The following is a 14,885-nucleotide window of genomic DNA, read 5'->3' on the forward strand; positions in this document are numbered from 1 at the left end:
TTGAACCAGGGACAAAAGTAATGATATATAAAGCAGTGTGAACAGTGGAAAAAGTATAGATTTAAAGTTAGATAAGTCAGTCTGTTTTTGAACCTCAGTTTCCTCATCCCTATATGGAGGGGGTTGAATTAAATGGCTTCTAAAGTTCATTTTAGTTCTAATGCTCTGTTTCCATGAGGCTTTTGGAGGAGACATCTGTGGGTGTAGTATCTAACAAATATAGTCACGTGTATTCATTGTATTAGTTGGTTTTGCTCAATTATTTTTCTTTGATAAAAAGAAGGGTTTAATATCTATAAATCCCTCTGATGTAAAAACAAAAGACATCAAGAAACTTTTTATTTTTAAATGGATCTTGGGCAAGAGGTTGTCAAAATATGATTCAAGATAAGTTCAACTAACATATATTAAGTGCCTACTATAACAAGATGAACTCATAGTCACTGTCTTTGACCTTACAGAGCAATGAGACTTAAGGCACATAAGAAGTTTCAGGAATAAAAGGCAGACAATAAGTGCAGATTTATAGTTCAATGAGAAGTTTCAGGAGGGAGAGATCAATTCAAGCTTTGGGGATCAGGGTAGGCTTCACATGATAATGAGGGAAAGTTGTTGATAGGAAGTACCTTTCAGACAAAGAATCCAGCATGAACTAATCATGGAGATGGGAATGAATAGCACTAAAAGAGTAAATAGTAGAAAAAGGAAAGGACTTCAAAGGAATGACCACACCTTTTACATTTACTAGGCAGAGCACATGCAAATTATTGCAGAATTGATGAAGAAAGTAAGTAGACATTCATCACTGCCAAGTACTGGGGCTACAAAGACAAGGGGGAGATGAAGGACCTGACCTGTGTAGAGCCCTGTGCAAAACCCTTTACAGATATTATTTCTTTTGATTTTCACAACAACCTCATGAATTAGGTACCATTATGATCTTCAACTTACAGATGAAGAAACTGAGGCAGATGAAACTTAAGTGTATTGCTCAGGATCATATAGTGAGTATCTGAATCTATATTTGAAATCACATCATCCTAACTCTAGACCCATTGCTCTATCCATTGCGCCACTTTGCTGCTTCAGTTGGGGAGCAGAATTCTCCTATTAGACATCATCCTATCTTCTCAAAAACATTTTTTCTAACCTATTCCACAAGGGATTTTCATCAATTAAGCATGCTATGCCTCCCTACAAGCTCCCAATTAAATTAACAAAGTTATTTTCATATTTTTTTAAATCTAGATTTATGTGCATTCATTGATGTATATCCCTAGTAAGAATCTCTCTACCAATGCAGACCAACACTTTCTCAGCAACTATCAATCTTTGAGAATTGCCTTGGCTGGTGAGAGAATAAGAAATTTTTTCCTGGGTATTTAGTGTGTGTCAGAGGTTGGACAGAATGGCTCTCTTTCCACTGCATCCTACTGCCTCTTAGTTGCATTTATTTCTTGTAATATTATCTCACATTTATAAAATTAGAGTAACAGTTATTATTTATATTTAAATTACACCAAATTGAGGTATGAAGACTTTCCCCCTCTATATTACAAGTCAACTTCAAAAGAAGACAATGTTGACATTTGGTCCCCTTCCTCCAATTAAAAAAAAACCATTTGGTCCTTAGATTGGTAAAATGTTAGAGATGAGCTTTTAAATTGATTTGGGGACAAATTGTCAGATTTCTGCAAAACCCTGAACTACTAGAAAAGATGCTTTAAATCCAACATTGTAAATCATTGGAACATTGAAGATTACGAGGGGAAACCCTCCATGGAAAGACAAATGAGAAGGGAGGGCAAAGGAAAACAAATGAGCACTCACTTTCTGTCAGTAGAAATTGCAGTAGGTTTTTCTCTTAGGAATAGCCTTTAGCATTTATATTTCCTTATGGTATACGTCAGCATCTTTAGAGTCATAAAACTTAGTAGGCTGTCGTCTTGATGGTTGAATATATTTCCTTCTCCATCTGAGAAATGATTCTGAAAGTTCATTGTGTGTTTTATTCTTTGTTGCAGGATACAAGGACACTTGCTATATTAAAGAATGTCTTTCTTTATAATAACAGGTGTTTTTCATGAAGTGTCTATATTTTCCCTACCCCCTCCTTTATGGCATGTTACTGTCCAAATGAGACATATAAATAACAAATACTGAGATTCAGTCTAGACAGCCTATTGGAAACAATGCTGCTTCTTCAAACAGTAATAGTCCAGTTTTTTAAAAAAACCCAATGGAATTAGTGAGCTAGTTGATTTTTCCTACTCTCTGAAGGCAAGCCAGAGTTGTACACTGTACTTTTGTCAGGAGACTTTCTGCATCAGTACCAAGCTATTTGTTATTGTTGTCCATTTGTGTTAGATTCTTAGTGATATCAGTCTTCAAACTTATTTTGACTTGTATTTCTCTTGTTATTAATGATTGGACCAAATGTCATAAAGTTTTTGATAGTATGCTATTCTTCTTTTGGGAACTCTTATGTCATATCCTCTGATCTTTTATCCATTAAGTAATACTTCTTGGCTTTATTTATTTGCATTAATCCCCTATATACCTTGAAAATAAAAACCTTATCAAAGATATTTGATGTCAAAAAAATCCATTTGGCAGCTTCTCATCTTACCCAAGTTGCATTGATATTTTTCATGTACAAACTTTGCAATTTCATGCTATAGAAACGACTTATTTCATCTTTTGTGATCACTTTTATCTTTCATTTGATTAAGAACCTCCTCCTACCTACAATTGTAAAAGTTATCAGATCTAGACCTTTTCTCATTATATAAAATCAAGTGATCTTTAATATTCATGATCTAAGTCAATTTGGGGGCTTGCCACAAATTATTTGTTTGAACATTTGACAGTCAACAACTTAAAGGAATTTTTTTCTTATATTCGTAAGTGCCAATTGTGGGAATGAGGCCAGAACCATTTGGGTATACATGTACATGTTTTTTTTTAATTCATTTTTATCTCATTTCCACATTGTGGAAGGTATAGAATCATTATTATCATCTTAAAAATAATAAATGCATTTAATTGTCCATGGTCTAGAGATAGTATATTTGAACCTCATGCTTATAGCAGCTATTTTCAACATCAATGTAATATATTGGAAAGACTTCTGGACCTAGGGTTCAAATCATGCCTGAGAAATTGACTTTTATGGTCATGGATGAGTCTCTTAATCTCTGTGAAGTGATTCAACCTCAGATTCCTTATTTGTGACATGTGACATATGATAGACCATAATTATCTCTATTCCTTTTCACTAGGGTCTCCTGGAATTACAAGGTGGTTGTGCATTCCTAGTAGATTTGACTTGAACCACAAGACTTTGATATTTACCTTTCAATTTGCTCTTCAATACTAATTAGCTCCTGGGTAGGTTTCAATACTATGTAATTGGAGTTGTATTCCCCTACTACCTCATGTCATGTTCTAGTCATCTCCTTTCAGGCAAAAGGTAATTATTTGACGAGAGTTCATGCTTTATGTAATGAATTATAAAACAATATCCCCCCAAAATTTATGATATAATCTGAAGTAATAAAGTTATTCTATTTTATATGATTCATATGACTCCCAATCTAGGGCATAGTTTCCTAGAGTTAAATATAACCTCCCCCTTGCTGGGGACAAGGGAAGCATGATTTATGCTAATACTCAGAGCCAAGCTTTCTTTTCGGGGGTCTGCCAACTTTCAGGGACCAGTACTTGTATTAATAGTCCTACAGAGGTCATGGTGATTTAGAGAATTTACTTTGGGATTCTATTTAATATCCTTTAGGCAGTTAAATGGCACATAGACTAGTATGGATTTTGAGGTGTTGACCAGGAGATCTCTAGAAATGATGTCCAGTGTGGTCATTTTGATCTTAATGGAATTCAGTTAAATTGATATATAGCTATTGACCCAAAAATTACTGTAGGAAGGATTTTAGCTTTGGAAGGAACCAGTGGTTGAATTAATATTCTTTTTCATCTGTTTTTGAAAGTAAACACATACTCTCTTTCCCCACATCCTCTCCAAAGTGACTTTCTTCTCCATAAACTCTGTATTCTGTCATATTGATTGAAATGCAATTTTTATTTCCTTCCTAATATTAAATACTTGATTGGTCAGCTAAAAATTTAAGTCTTTTTAGGAGAGCTATAATACCCAAATTCTTCAAAATAATTCGGGATGCAAAACAAAACAAAATAAAACAAAACAAAACAAAATGCTTTGAAGTCTGGATTATCTGATTCAGCTCTTTACAATTTCTACTTTATTTGCTATGTAGGCAGAGCCACAATAGATTTAATTTCAATTTAATTCAACAAACAAGGGTCAAATATAGACAAAGTCCTGGGAATACAAAAATAAAAATTAAAAAGACTATCCCTCAGGGAGTGTGTATTCTTCTGGGAGGATTTAATATGTAAACAAATAAGTAAAATTTAAATATATAAATAAATATACCTAGTCCAGAGGAGAGAGAACTGGACTTGAAGTCAAATAGACCTGAGTTCAAATCCAGCCTCAGACGCTTTCTAGCTGTGTGATCCTGGCAAGTCACTTAACTTCTGTTTGCCTCAGTTTCTTCATCTGTAAAAGGGGGTAATAATAGCATCTACCTTTCAAGCTTGTGTCTATCAAATGAAACAATGCTATTAAGAACTTAACATAGCTAAGCACATGGAAAGTGTTATATATAAGTTATTATTATTATTATTATTATTATTTTTAATTTCAAGATGGAGGGAATCACTTGTGAAAGTGGTAGCACCAGGCCTATGTTTTTAAGATACCCAGAGAATCTTTCTAAAGTCAGGTTTCTCTGTACTGATGATTCTCAAATTTTCCTCTCCTGCCCTACCTTCTCTTCAGAGCTATCATCTAGAATTTCTAATTGCCCATTGGACATTTTGAATTGGATGACCTTTAGACATCTTAAATTAAACATATCCAGAACCAAACTAATTTTCATCCTCACACTTCCTATATTCAATTTATTGTTAAGGACCATTGATTTTGCCTTTGTAAGATCTCTTACTTATACTCCCTTCTTTATTCTGACACTGCCAACACACTAATTGAGGTGCTCATCATTTCATGCCTGAAAGACTGAAAGAGACTATTGGTGATTCTGGCCACCACAAGTCTCTCCTTACTCGAATCACCACTTCATTCAAAGTGATTTTCCTGAAACTCAGATATGACAATGTCACTTCTCCTTTCCATCCAATAACTTCTAGTAGCTCCTTATCTTACAGAAATACCACCCATAGCTACTGTCACTAACATGTTAAAGGATTAAACTGCTTCTGTAATTATTTTATTTATTCAATCTACAGCACAGATATGTTTTAGTTTGTTTTAATCTCAGATTACTTTCCTTTTAGTATTATTGTTCTTAAAACTGCATTAGTTTTTCATATTCACCAAAGAACAAGTAGTAGAGAAAGTGGAATGGTTTTCCACATGGTGTTTTCTCTTCATTGTCCTATTTTCAACCATCTTCACTTTTCCCCATTTTCTAATATGTTTTATTGAAAACCAATAAATAATGGGACCGGAATATGGAACTGGAAATATTAATTATCTCAGGATTCTGTTAAGGAAAGTTTTCATTTCCAACATGTGTATGGCAGTAACAGAATCAAAATCTCTCCACAATTAAAATAAATTGTGTTTAAGTCTCCCTGTGATTTGATTCATGGAGGTAAATCTGAGGTTAAGATTTATATAATTAGGTACCCTGGTAATCTATGTTGCCCCAAACTGCTAGCTAATTCATTGCCATCATATTGATAGTAAAACTTATCTATCTTCCTCTCGCTGTTAAGATGACCCATTATCCCTTCTTTAGTTCTTTACTGAAAATACCTAGCTAGGGCTGCCTGGAAAAGTGAAACCAAATATTAAGGTTATCATCTGAGTATTCAAGTCAAATTTTTAACCTTTTCATGAATTATCCTGATGATCATTTCACCTTCTATTTAACTTTGAGGATAGAAGTATGGCCTATGGGACTGCCCTTTGGGACTGAGTACAATAGAGTTTAACAGTTTGGCTACTAGCAAGGTGAATTTTGGTGGGCACATGCTTACATACTGATCCTTTTTCTAGGCTTTGCAATGGAACGAGCATGGTTACTATTAATGCTAACAATTAAGGTGCTTCCTGCGACTGCACAGTTTAATGGCTACAACTGTGATGCTAACCTTCACAGCAGATTTCCTGGTAAGTCTGAACTCTTTACCCTATACTTTTAAAAACAAACAAATCAATATTCTTATTTGAAAATTCTGATCAGGTTTGCATAGTAAAACACTCAAATATATATGAGATGATATGGAGGGATAAGCCTTTGCATTAAGTAGATACTAATAATGATAAAAGAAATGTCTTCTCCATTATAATTTGCATCCACATTAACATACAAAGTGTTCATCACAGTTAAGATTATCATAATAACTACTCTCAGATTTAAAAAAAATATTATTCACTGGGTGGCAAAATTGGAAGATGTTAATTTCATTCAAACATTTGCTTAATTAATGCTTTTTTATTCTAATGGGTTAATTTTGACTTTCCCTGGTGCTATTTCATATTAATAAATATATTAAAGAATCACACTGGGAAGATAGTAATAACTTATTGTCCAGTATGGAAGAAATGAAACTCAAATGATCCTGGTAAGCATTAGATTATATTTGTTTAGATTCAGAAAGAATTTCAAGAAAGTTACTTGTCAGAATATTTACAGGAAATGATTTTCATAATTGTTTAGTCTTCAAAGGACTTCTGATATCATCCAGAATCTTCAGCATCTTCTCTAATTTTGTGTAGATGTTTCTTTACCCCACTTCCTCCTCATTTCCAATTTCAAGTACTCTATGAAGAGGGATATAGTCACAGTCAGGCAGTGTGACATAATAGAAGGTCTATTAAACTTGGAATAAAAATGGTGTTGGAAATTTAGTTCTCTGGTCTCAAGAAAATCTTGTCAGAGTGATAGATAATGGGTCCTAGATTAGTTGTCATGGTTACTGTCAGAGTTTAGAAGACAGAGAAATCATGTCAAGGCTAGGGACTTTGCAGAGGCCTCTAGGGATGAAGGGGTTTTGTTTGCCTGAGCTTTCAAGATTCCTCCATTATCTTCTAATTTAGAGATGAAGATTAATACTATGAGTTATTCCAAGTCATATGGAAGCTTAAATCTATGTGTCTTTCACAAATTTGTAAAGGCTATCATATAGTGTAAAGGTCACTGGACCAGATATTTGGAGACTGGAGTCTAGACTACATGACCTTTGACTTCTAAGGCCCCTTCTAGATCTAAAATTTACCTCATAGTTTTGTTTGACAGTATCATTGATTTAGAGCTAGAAGGGACCCTGGAGGCCATGGAGTTCAACCCATCTATTTTACAGATAAGGAAACTGAGACAGAGAGAGTTTAAGTAACTTGTCCAGGATCACACACTTACAAAGTAACCCATACTCAATTGCTCTTTCAATAACATCATGATTTTTGTTGAGCAAAGGAGCAAGTAAACCTTAAAGTACTATATAAATGTAAGCTCTCATTATTATTTTATTGGTTGCTATATTCTCTATAACTTGCAGTCATTCTATTTGCCAGTCTTCAGAAGACTGACCCATTCATCTCAGAGTAATGGTGTATCTGACAGAAGCAAGCAGGCATCGGGTTCAGAATTTATGTTGGATTACTAACTTACCCCAAGGGCAACTATGGTTGGGGAGAAAAGGGTACAGGGAATCAGGTTGCTGCAGTCTCTTGTGGATTCGTGAATTATATGATAGGATGACAGATTTATTTCGCTGTTATTTCTATATTTTCATTATACCAACCAATTTCACCATAGTCTTAGGCAAAGGACTTTATGAAAAAGTTACTATGTTTGCCAATATCTTATATGTATACAATAATGATAATATTTGCTCGGTGTTATTTTCTATAATAATAAGTTCAGTATTGGAGAAATTGTATTTCTGGTTTTAAAATCAGTGTCAGTACCCACTCACAAAAGGACTTTTAAAAACTGGTATTATTTTAAAGGTTAGTCATTTTTGGAGATTACTTGAAGAAATAAAGCTTAATTTAAGCTTAAAAATTAATTACTCAATCCCCTTCTAACTCTGCACATCTCTTCTACGTGAGAATTAAGTGTCTCAGGAATTCCAATGGCTAAGGAGATCCATAAGTAATAACGTGGAATAATAATGAATTTTTTAGAGGAAAGGGGCTATCTAAATGCAAAGTAAAATTAATAATGATGATAGTAATCATTTTGCCCTATCAGTGACCTGTTCTGTTTTATGACATTAGAACTATTTTCTTTAATTTTCATGGCATTTATCCTTGGACCAGTGAACCACCATGTCTAATTCATTTTCAAATCAAATAGATTCCATTTTACCCACCTGCATTTGATAAGATAGTTAACTCTTGAGTATCCATGCAAATAGATAGGAAGAGTGACATGGGAAATTCCTTCAAATGAAAAACAAGAATTATTTGTTTTAGGAATGAATTAGACCCTTCTATTTCTCTTCCTCCTATTCCCTTCTCTTCATCCCCCCCCAAGCTGTATCTTTCTTATTATATTTTCCTTAAGATTGTTCTGTCAATTGCCTTTTTTGATGTTCAGTGATAGAAATAAGCTGCCCTAGAATTTTAAAAACACATCTTCTGATAATATTAGACAGAGAGTAAAAAAAAAAAGATACTATAGATACTATAAAATAGACAGAAGATTGACCTTGGAGTTAGGTAATCTTGTGCTCAGCTCCTACCTCAGGGCTCTATAACAGAGGGAGTTTGTGAAATTGTTGTGGGGGGGGTCATTCTGTTGATCAGAGTTACTAAGCCTTTTGAAATTGATTATCTTTATAATATTTTTGTTACTATGTGCATTGTTGTGATTCTGCTCATTTCTCTTTGCTTCAGTTTATAGAGGTCTTCTCATGTTTTCAGATGATGCCCTTCACAGCTCAATAGTGTTACATCACATTTATATATCACAATTTGTTTAGCAAGTCTTCAATTGAAGGATATTCCTACAGTTTCAAATTCTTTGCCACCACAATATTTTTGTATATATGAGAATTTTTTCTTTTCCTTTGATATCTTTTGTGTATAGACCTAAGAGTAGTATTGCTGGGCCACAGTTTTATAGTCTTTTGGATGTAATTCCAAATTGTTCTCCAGAATAGTTGAACTAGTTCACAGCTTTAGCCAATAAGGCATCAGTGCACCTATTTTTCCATATCCCTTCAGCATTTATTTTCCTTTTCTGTCATTCTAGTCAATCTGATAGGTATGAAGTGGTATCTTAGAGTTGTTTTAATTTGCATTTCTTTAATTATTAGTGATTTAAGAACATTTTTCATATGACTTTTGATAAACAGCCTATTCATATATACTATTTATCAGTTTGGGAATAGTTATCTTTTTTGTAAATTTGATCTTCTTTTCTAATACATTTGAGAAATGTGACCTTTGTCAAAGAAATTTGCCTCAAAAACATTTCCCATTTACTATTTCTTTTCTAATTTTGAACTGTATTGGTTTTTGTTTGTGCAAAAACTTTTAAATTTTATATATTAAGTCAAATTTTCAGTTATGTATTTACCTCTTGAAGTTGTCTCTCTCTTGTTTGATCACAAACCCTTATCCACTGATCTAACAGGTAATTTCTTCCTGTTCCACTGATTTTATGAGCTTAACTTTGTATACAATGTGAAATGCTGGTCTGTGCTTAATATCTGCTAGACTATTTTCCAGTTTTCTCAACAGAGTTTGTTTTGAAAGTAATTCCTTGGTAATTTGATTAATAAGTCACAGAATAAATGAACTAATTTAGGTAGTAGTATTATTATTTTTACCCAGATAATCCATGAACAATGACTATTTCTTCAATTATTTAAATGTATATTTGTATAAACAATGTTTTGTAATTGGATTGATATAGTTCTTAAGTGTATCTTGGCAAGTAGACTCCTACATATTTTATATTGTTTGCATTTAAATGGAATTTCTGTTTTTATCTCTTTTTTGCTGGCTTGTGTTAATGAAATATAGAAATGCAGATGTGGGCTTATTTTATATGCTATAATTTTTGAAGTTAGTAATTTTGTATTTTCAATTGATTCTCTTGGATTATCTAATTAGTCACCATATCACCTGCAAAAAGTTTTGTTTCCTCCTTGTGTATTCTTTATTCCTTCAATTTCTTTTTCTTGTATTCTTACTATGACTAATATTTCTAGTAAATATTGAATGATAATGGTGGTTAAAGACATTCTTGCTTCATCCTTGATCTTATTAGAAAGTTTTCTAGTTTATCCTCATTATGGATAATGATTACTTTTAGTTTTAGAAGGATATTACTTAGCATTTTAAGAAAAGCTTTTTTTATTCCTATGCTCTCCAGTGTTGTTAATAGGAATGCTATTTTATTAAAATTCTTTTCTGGGGGTGGCTAGGGGTGCAGTGTATAGAGCACCGGCCCTGGAGTCAGGAGTACCTGAATTCAAATCTAGCCTCAGACACTTAATAAATTACCTAGATGTGTGGCCTTGGGCAAGCCATTTGACCCCACTGCCTTGCAAAAAAAATTCTTTTCTGTATCGATTGGGATAATCATGTGATTTTTAAATTTTTGTTATTGGAATAGTCAATTATATCTATAGTTTTTCTAATATTAAAATAACACTACATTATTTGTATAAATTCAGGATAGTCATCGTGTCTTTATGATGTATTGGTTTTTAGTTTTCTTTCTCTGTTTTAACTCTCCCTGTTAGGTATCAAGATTATCTTTATGGACTCCTTCTTTTCCTGTCTATTCAAATGGTTGTATTATTAGAATTAGAATTAATTGATCTTTAAATGTTTGGTAGAATTCACTTGTGAACTGATCTGGCCCTGGGGATTTTTTCTTAGGTAGTTCATTTATGGCTTGTTTTATTTATATTTCTAAGATAGGGTTACTTAAGTATTCCATTTCTGTTCTGTTAATCTATAAAGAAAACTGGGGATATAGGAAGGACCCGGGTGGGAAGGACTTTGAATGCTAAACAGAGAATTTTATATTTAGTCGTAGCTGGGATGTTGAACCAATGGACTTTATTTAATTGGTAGGAGAGAGGAGAGGATATTTTTGTAAATATTCATTCATTTTACTTAGATTGTCAGTTTTATTGGCATATAGTTGAGCAAATTAGCTCCTAATAATTGTTTTTATTTCCTTTTCATTGCTTATAAATTAATTCTTTTAATTTTTGATACCTTTAATTTGATTTCCTTTCTTTTAAAAAATGAAATTAGTCAATGGTTGATCTATTTTGCTTTTTAAAATTTAAATTCAAATTTAATTTAATTTTCTCCTTTGTTTTCAGGATTTCTTTTTGGCTTTTAATTTTTTAAAATGAAGTCTTTTCTTCAGAACTCTGAGAGTTCAAGGCAGTACATATTTCCTTAACCCCAATTTTTAAATGGTAAACTGAAGTTTAGAGAAATGAGATGATTTATCCATGGTCACACAGTTAAAAAAAGTCAAAGCCAGGGCTTGAACCCAGATCTAATTTGCCATGTCAACTCTAAATAAACTCCAGGGCAGTTAGGAGGAGAGGAGTTAGAATCTGGCCTCTGACATTTGGCACTAACTAGCTGTGTGACCCTGGGCAAGTCACTCAACCCTGATTGCTCATAGCCAGGGCCAACTCCAGTCATTCTGATTCATATCTGGCTACTGGACCCAGATGGCTCTGGAGGAGAAAGTGAGGCTATTAGCACAGCACCCCTCAATCAAATCCAATTCAGGTAATTGTCATGGCATCACCTCCCCGATGTCATGGTTTTCTTCAAGAATGAAGGACAAACATTAAATAAACTCCAGTTCACTTTATTTACTTTTGAAGGTTATAATGATTAAAAAGAATATTTTTAAGAAGAGACTTACTTCTTTTTTTTTCTCTTTCTTATGATTCATGCTTTTCAATATTTTATATTTTCATTCCCACTCAGTTCAAGAATTCAATGCTAAATAACCTCCCTTTTCCAATCATCTTCCTAGTAGCTATATTTTTTTGCCGTCTTGTTGATGTTACCTGCAAAGTGCCCCCTTCTCTCCTCTGACTTTGCCTCTAACCTGATGAAGGACCTTACCCTACTAATTGACTCGAGTCTCTTTCCCACTCCAGACCATCTCCTACTCAGTTGTTAAATTCATCTTCCTAAAATGTACAACTAACCAAATTTCTCTTTGATCTTCCTAATTCAATAAAGTCCAATATCACAGCTGGGATTGAATAAAAATAATCCTCTGTTTGGCATTCAAAGCCCTTCCTACATGGGTCCCTCCCATATTCCCAGTCTTCTTATACCATCCTTACACCCTCCTCTCTCTCTCTCTCTCTCTTCTCTCCCACTATTCTATCATCCAACAATACAGACCTCCTTTCTGTTTCTCTAAACACTCCATCAACCAAATATGGCATTTCTCTTGACTTTTCTTATTGCTTAGAAAATTCTCCATCTTCATTTTCATCCTAAATTTCTTCACTAATTCCAGCTTAAATCCAGTCTAATGTGAAAATTCTTTATTGATCTTCCTTATTGTTAGTGCCTTTCCTCCACTGATGAATTCCAATTATTTCATCTATCTAGTTTGAACCTAGCTGTTTGCATGTTCCTTCCCCATTAGACTGTGAACTTGTGGAAATCAGGAACTATCTTTTGTCTTTCTTTGCATCTTGGTACTTAGCTTAATAATACTTGTTTGATAGATTGACTGACTGTGGCCTCCCCTCTGTGTTGCAAACATCTGGGCCCAATTCTTCATTCAGTTACCAATAAAATTCTTGAAACTCATTGTACAGAGAAAATGCTGTTGAAGCAAAATGAACATGTTCATGTTATGGACTTTAATACAGTTCATAGTCTGCTTAGAGCTTCTTGGTTACAGGGTTTCCAAATTGAACCTTGGGGGGTTCAGGGTGTGAAATCAAGGTCAAGATCAAACCCATTCCTGAAGATGGGGATATGACAGTGTAGGAGCTATACTTGAGCCTTCAGGTTATTTGACATCAGAATGATGTTGCAAAAATCTGTCTCTAGGTGCAGCTAGGTGGCACAGTAGATACAGTACCGGCCCTGGAGTCAGGAGGACCTGAGTGTAAATCTGGCCTCAGACACTTAATAATGACCTAGCTGTGTGACCTTGGGCAAGTAACTTAACCGCATTGCCTTGCAACACTCCCCACCCCAAAAACATAAATTAAAAAAAAAAGCTCTGTCTCTTCTGTTACCACCTTGCAACATACAGAGTTACTCTCTTGCTGAGTCTGGAAATTTGTCCTTGATATTGCTTTTTCTAAATGAACTTGTCTACAATTTTTATGTGTTTTTCACATATATATATATATATATATATATATATATATATATATATATATGCTTCTCTGTTACTTTGTCAAACTTCCTCAGAAAAAAAGTTTCTTAGTATGTAGTTTGCCATGTCATCTAGTTCAATGGATTGCATACAGTGGATACCTGACAACCAAAAAATAATTATTAGTTGCTATGGCAGTAAAGAATGTTATAAAAATAATGCTAAAATACAGTGATAAATATTCATTGATTTAGCAAGAATTTATTAAGTACCTACTATGTGCAAAGCATTGTACTAACTCCTGAATCACCAAAGACAATTAAAAAAATTCCATCCTCAAGGAGCTTTGGGTGGAAGAGGGGGTTGGAATACAACAATACAAGGTAATATGAAGAGGGAGAGAAAACACTGACAACCAGGGCAGTAAAAAATGACTTCTCATGGAACATGTTCTTCAATTAAGCATTAATGGAAGTTAGGGAATTTTCTGGATCTGTTTCCTCATCTCTAAAAAGAAAGGAACGCGGGGTCGGCTAGGTGGCACAGTGGATAAAGCACCGGCCCTGGAGTCAGGAGTACCTGGGTTCAAATGTGTTCTCAGATACTTAATAATTACCTATCTGTGTGGCCTTGGGCAAGCCACTTAATCCCATTTGCCTTGCAAAAACCTTAAAATAAAAAGGAATGCTAAAGGAATTGGTTGAAGGGATAGGATATAAATATAACTAGAATGGTGGAAAGTGAAGAGGTATATGGTATCTGTCTTTAATTCTTTGAAGGACTGTCATGTGGAAGAAAAATTGTTTTGTTTGGCCTCAGATGGCATTGGGGTTTTTTTCACCAGAGGCTTTTGAGCGAATGTTGGATGAGCATTCACTGGGGAAAGTTGCCAAGAAGATCCTTTTTCAGAAGAACAAAATGACTGCTCAGACTCCTTCCAATTTAGACCTTTTTTAAAAATTCAATTTTCTTTTCAGGTCCAAATTCTCTTCTCCTCACCTCTCATTTCCTTCCTTTCCTTCCTTTCCTTCCTTTCCTTCCTTCCTTCCTTCCTTCCTTCCTTCCTTCCTCCCTCCCTCCCTCCCTCCCTCCCTCCCTTCCTTCCCTATTGAGAAAGCAAGAAAACAAAACCTGTTACAAACATGGATGGTCAAAATCAATTCCCACATTGCAGGTACATGGATACACATACCCACAAATATGGTGTATATGTATATACCTTAGTTTACTTTGAATTACTTTGAATTCCTCACATTTCTATCTCAATTAGTCAACAAATATTTATTAAGCACTTACCATGTGCCAGGTTTTGTACTAAGTACTGCAAATGCAAATACAAAGACTAAAAACAGTCCTTTCTCTCAAGAATTTTACTGTACAATGGGAAAAATGACACACACACACACACACACACACACACACACAACAGACTATAACAGGTTAAGGGAAAAAATATTGCCCCAGGGAGCA

The 14,885-nt window shown here is 34.1% G+C and overlaps 1 protein-coding gene across 2 annotated transcripts in view; it reads left to right on the forward strand.

The window, feature by feature from the left end:
• Positions 1 to 14,885, forward strand: part of ZPLD1 (zona pellucida like domain containing 1) — a 104,088-nt gene that overhangs the window by 25,196 nt on the left and 64,007 nt on the right. For both annotated transcript variants that reach the window (XM_074233520.1, XM_074233528.1), the window contains one exon: positions 6,122 to 6,235. In XM_074233520.1, the coding sequence (XP_074089621.1) occupies positions 6,130 to 6,235 (106 nt within the window). In that variant the 5' untranslated portion in view covers positions 6,122 to 6,129. The remainder of the gene's footprint in view (positions 1 to 6,121; positions 6,236 to 14,885) is intronic.

This window comes from Macrotis lagotis, chromosome 1 (assembly GCF_037893015.1).
Source record: "Macrotis lagotis isolate mMagLag1 chromosome 1, bilby.v1.9.chrom.fasta, whole genome shotgun sequence".
NCBI lineage: Eukaryota > Metazoa > Chordata > Mammalia > Peramelemorphia > Peramelidae > Macrotis > Macrotis lagotis.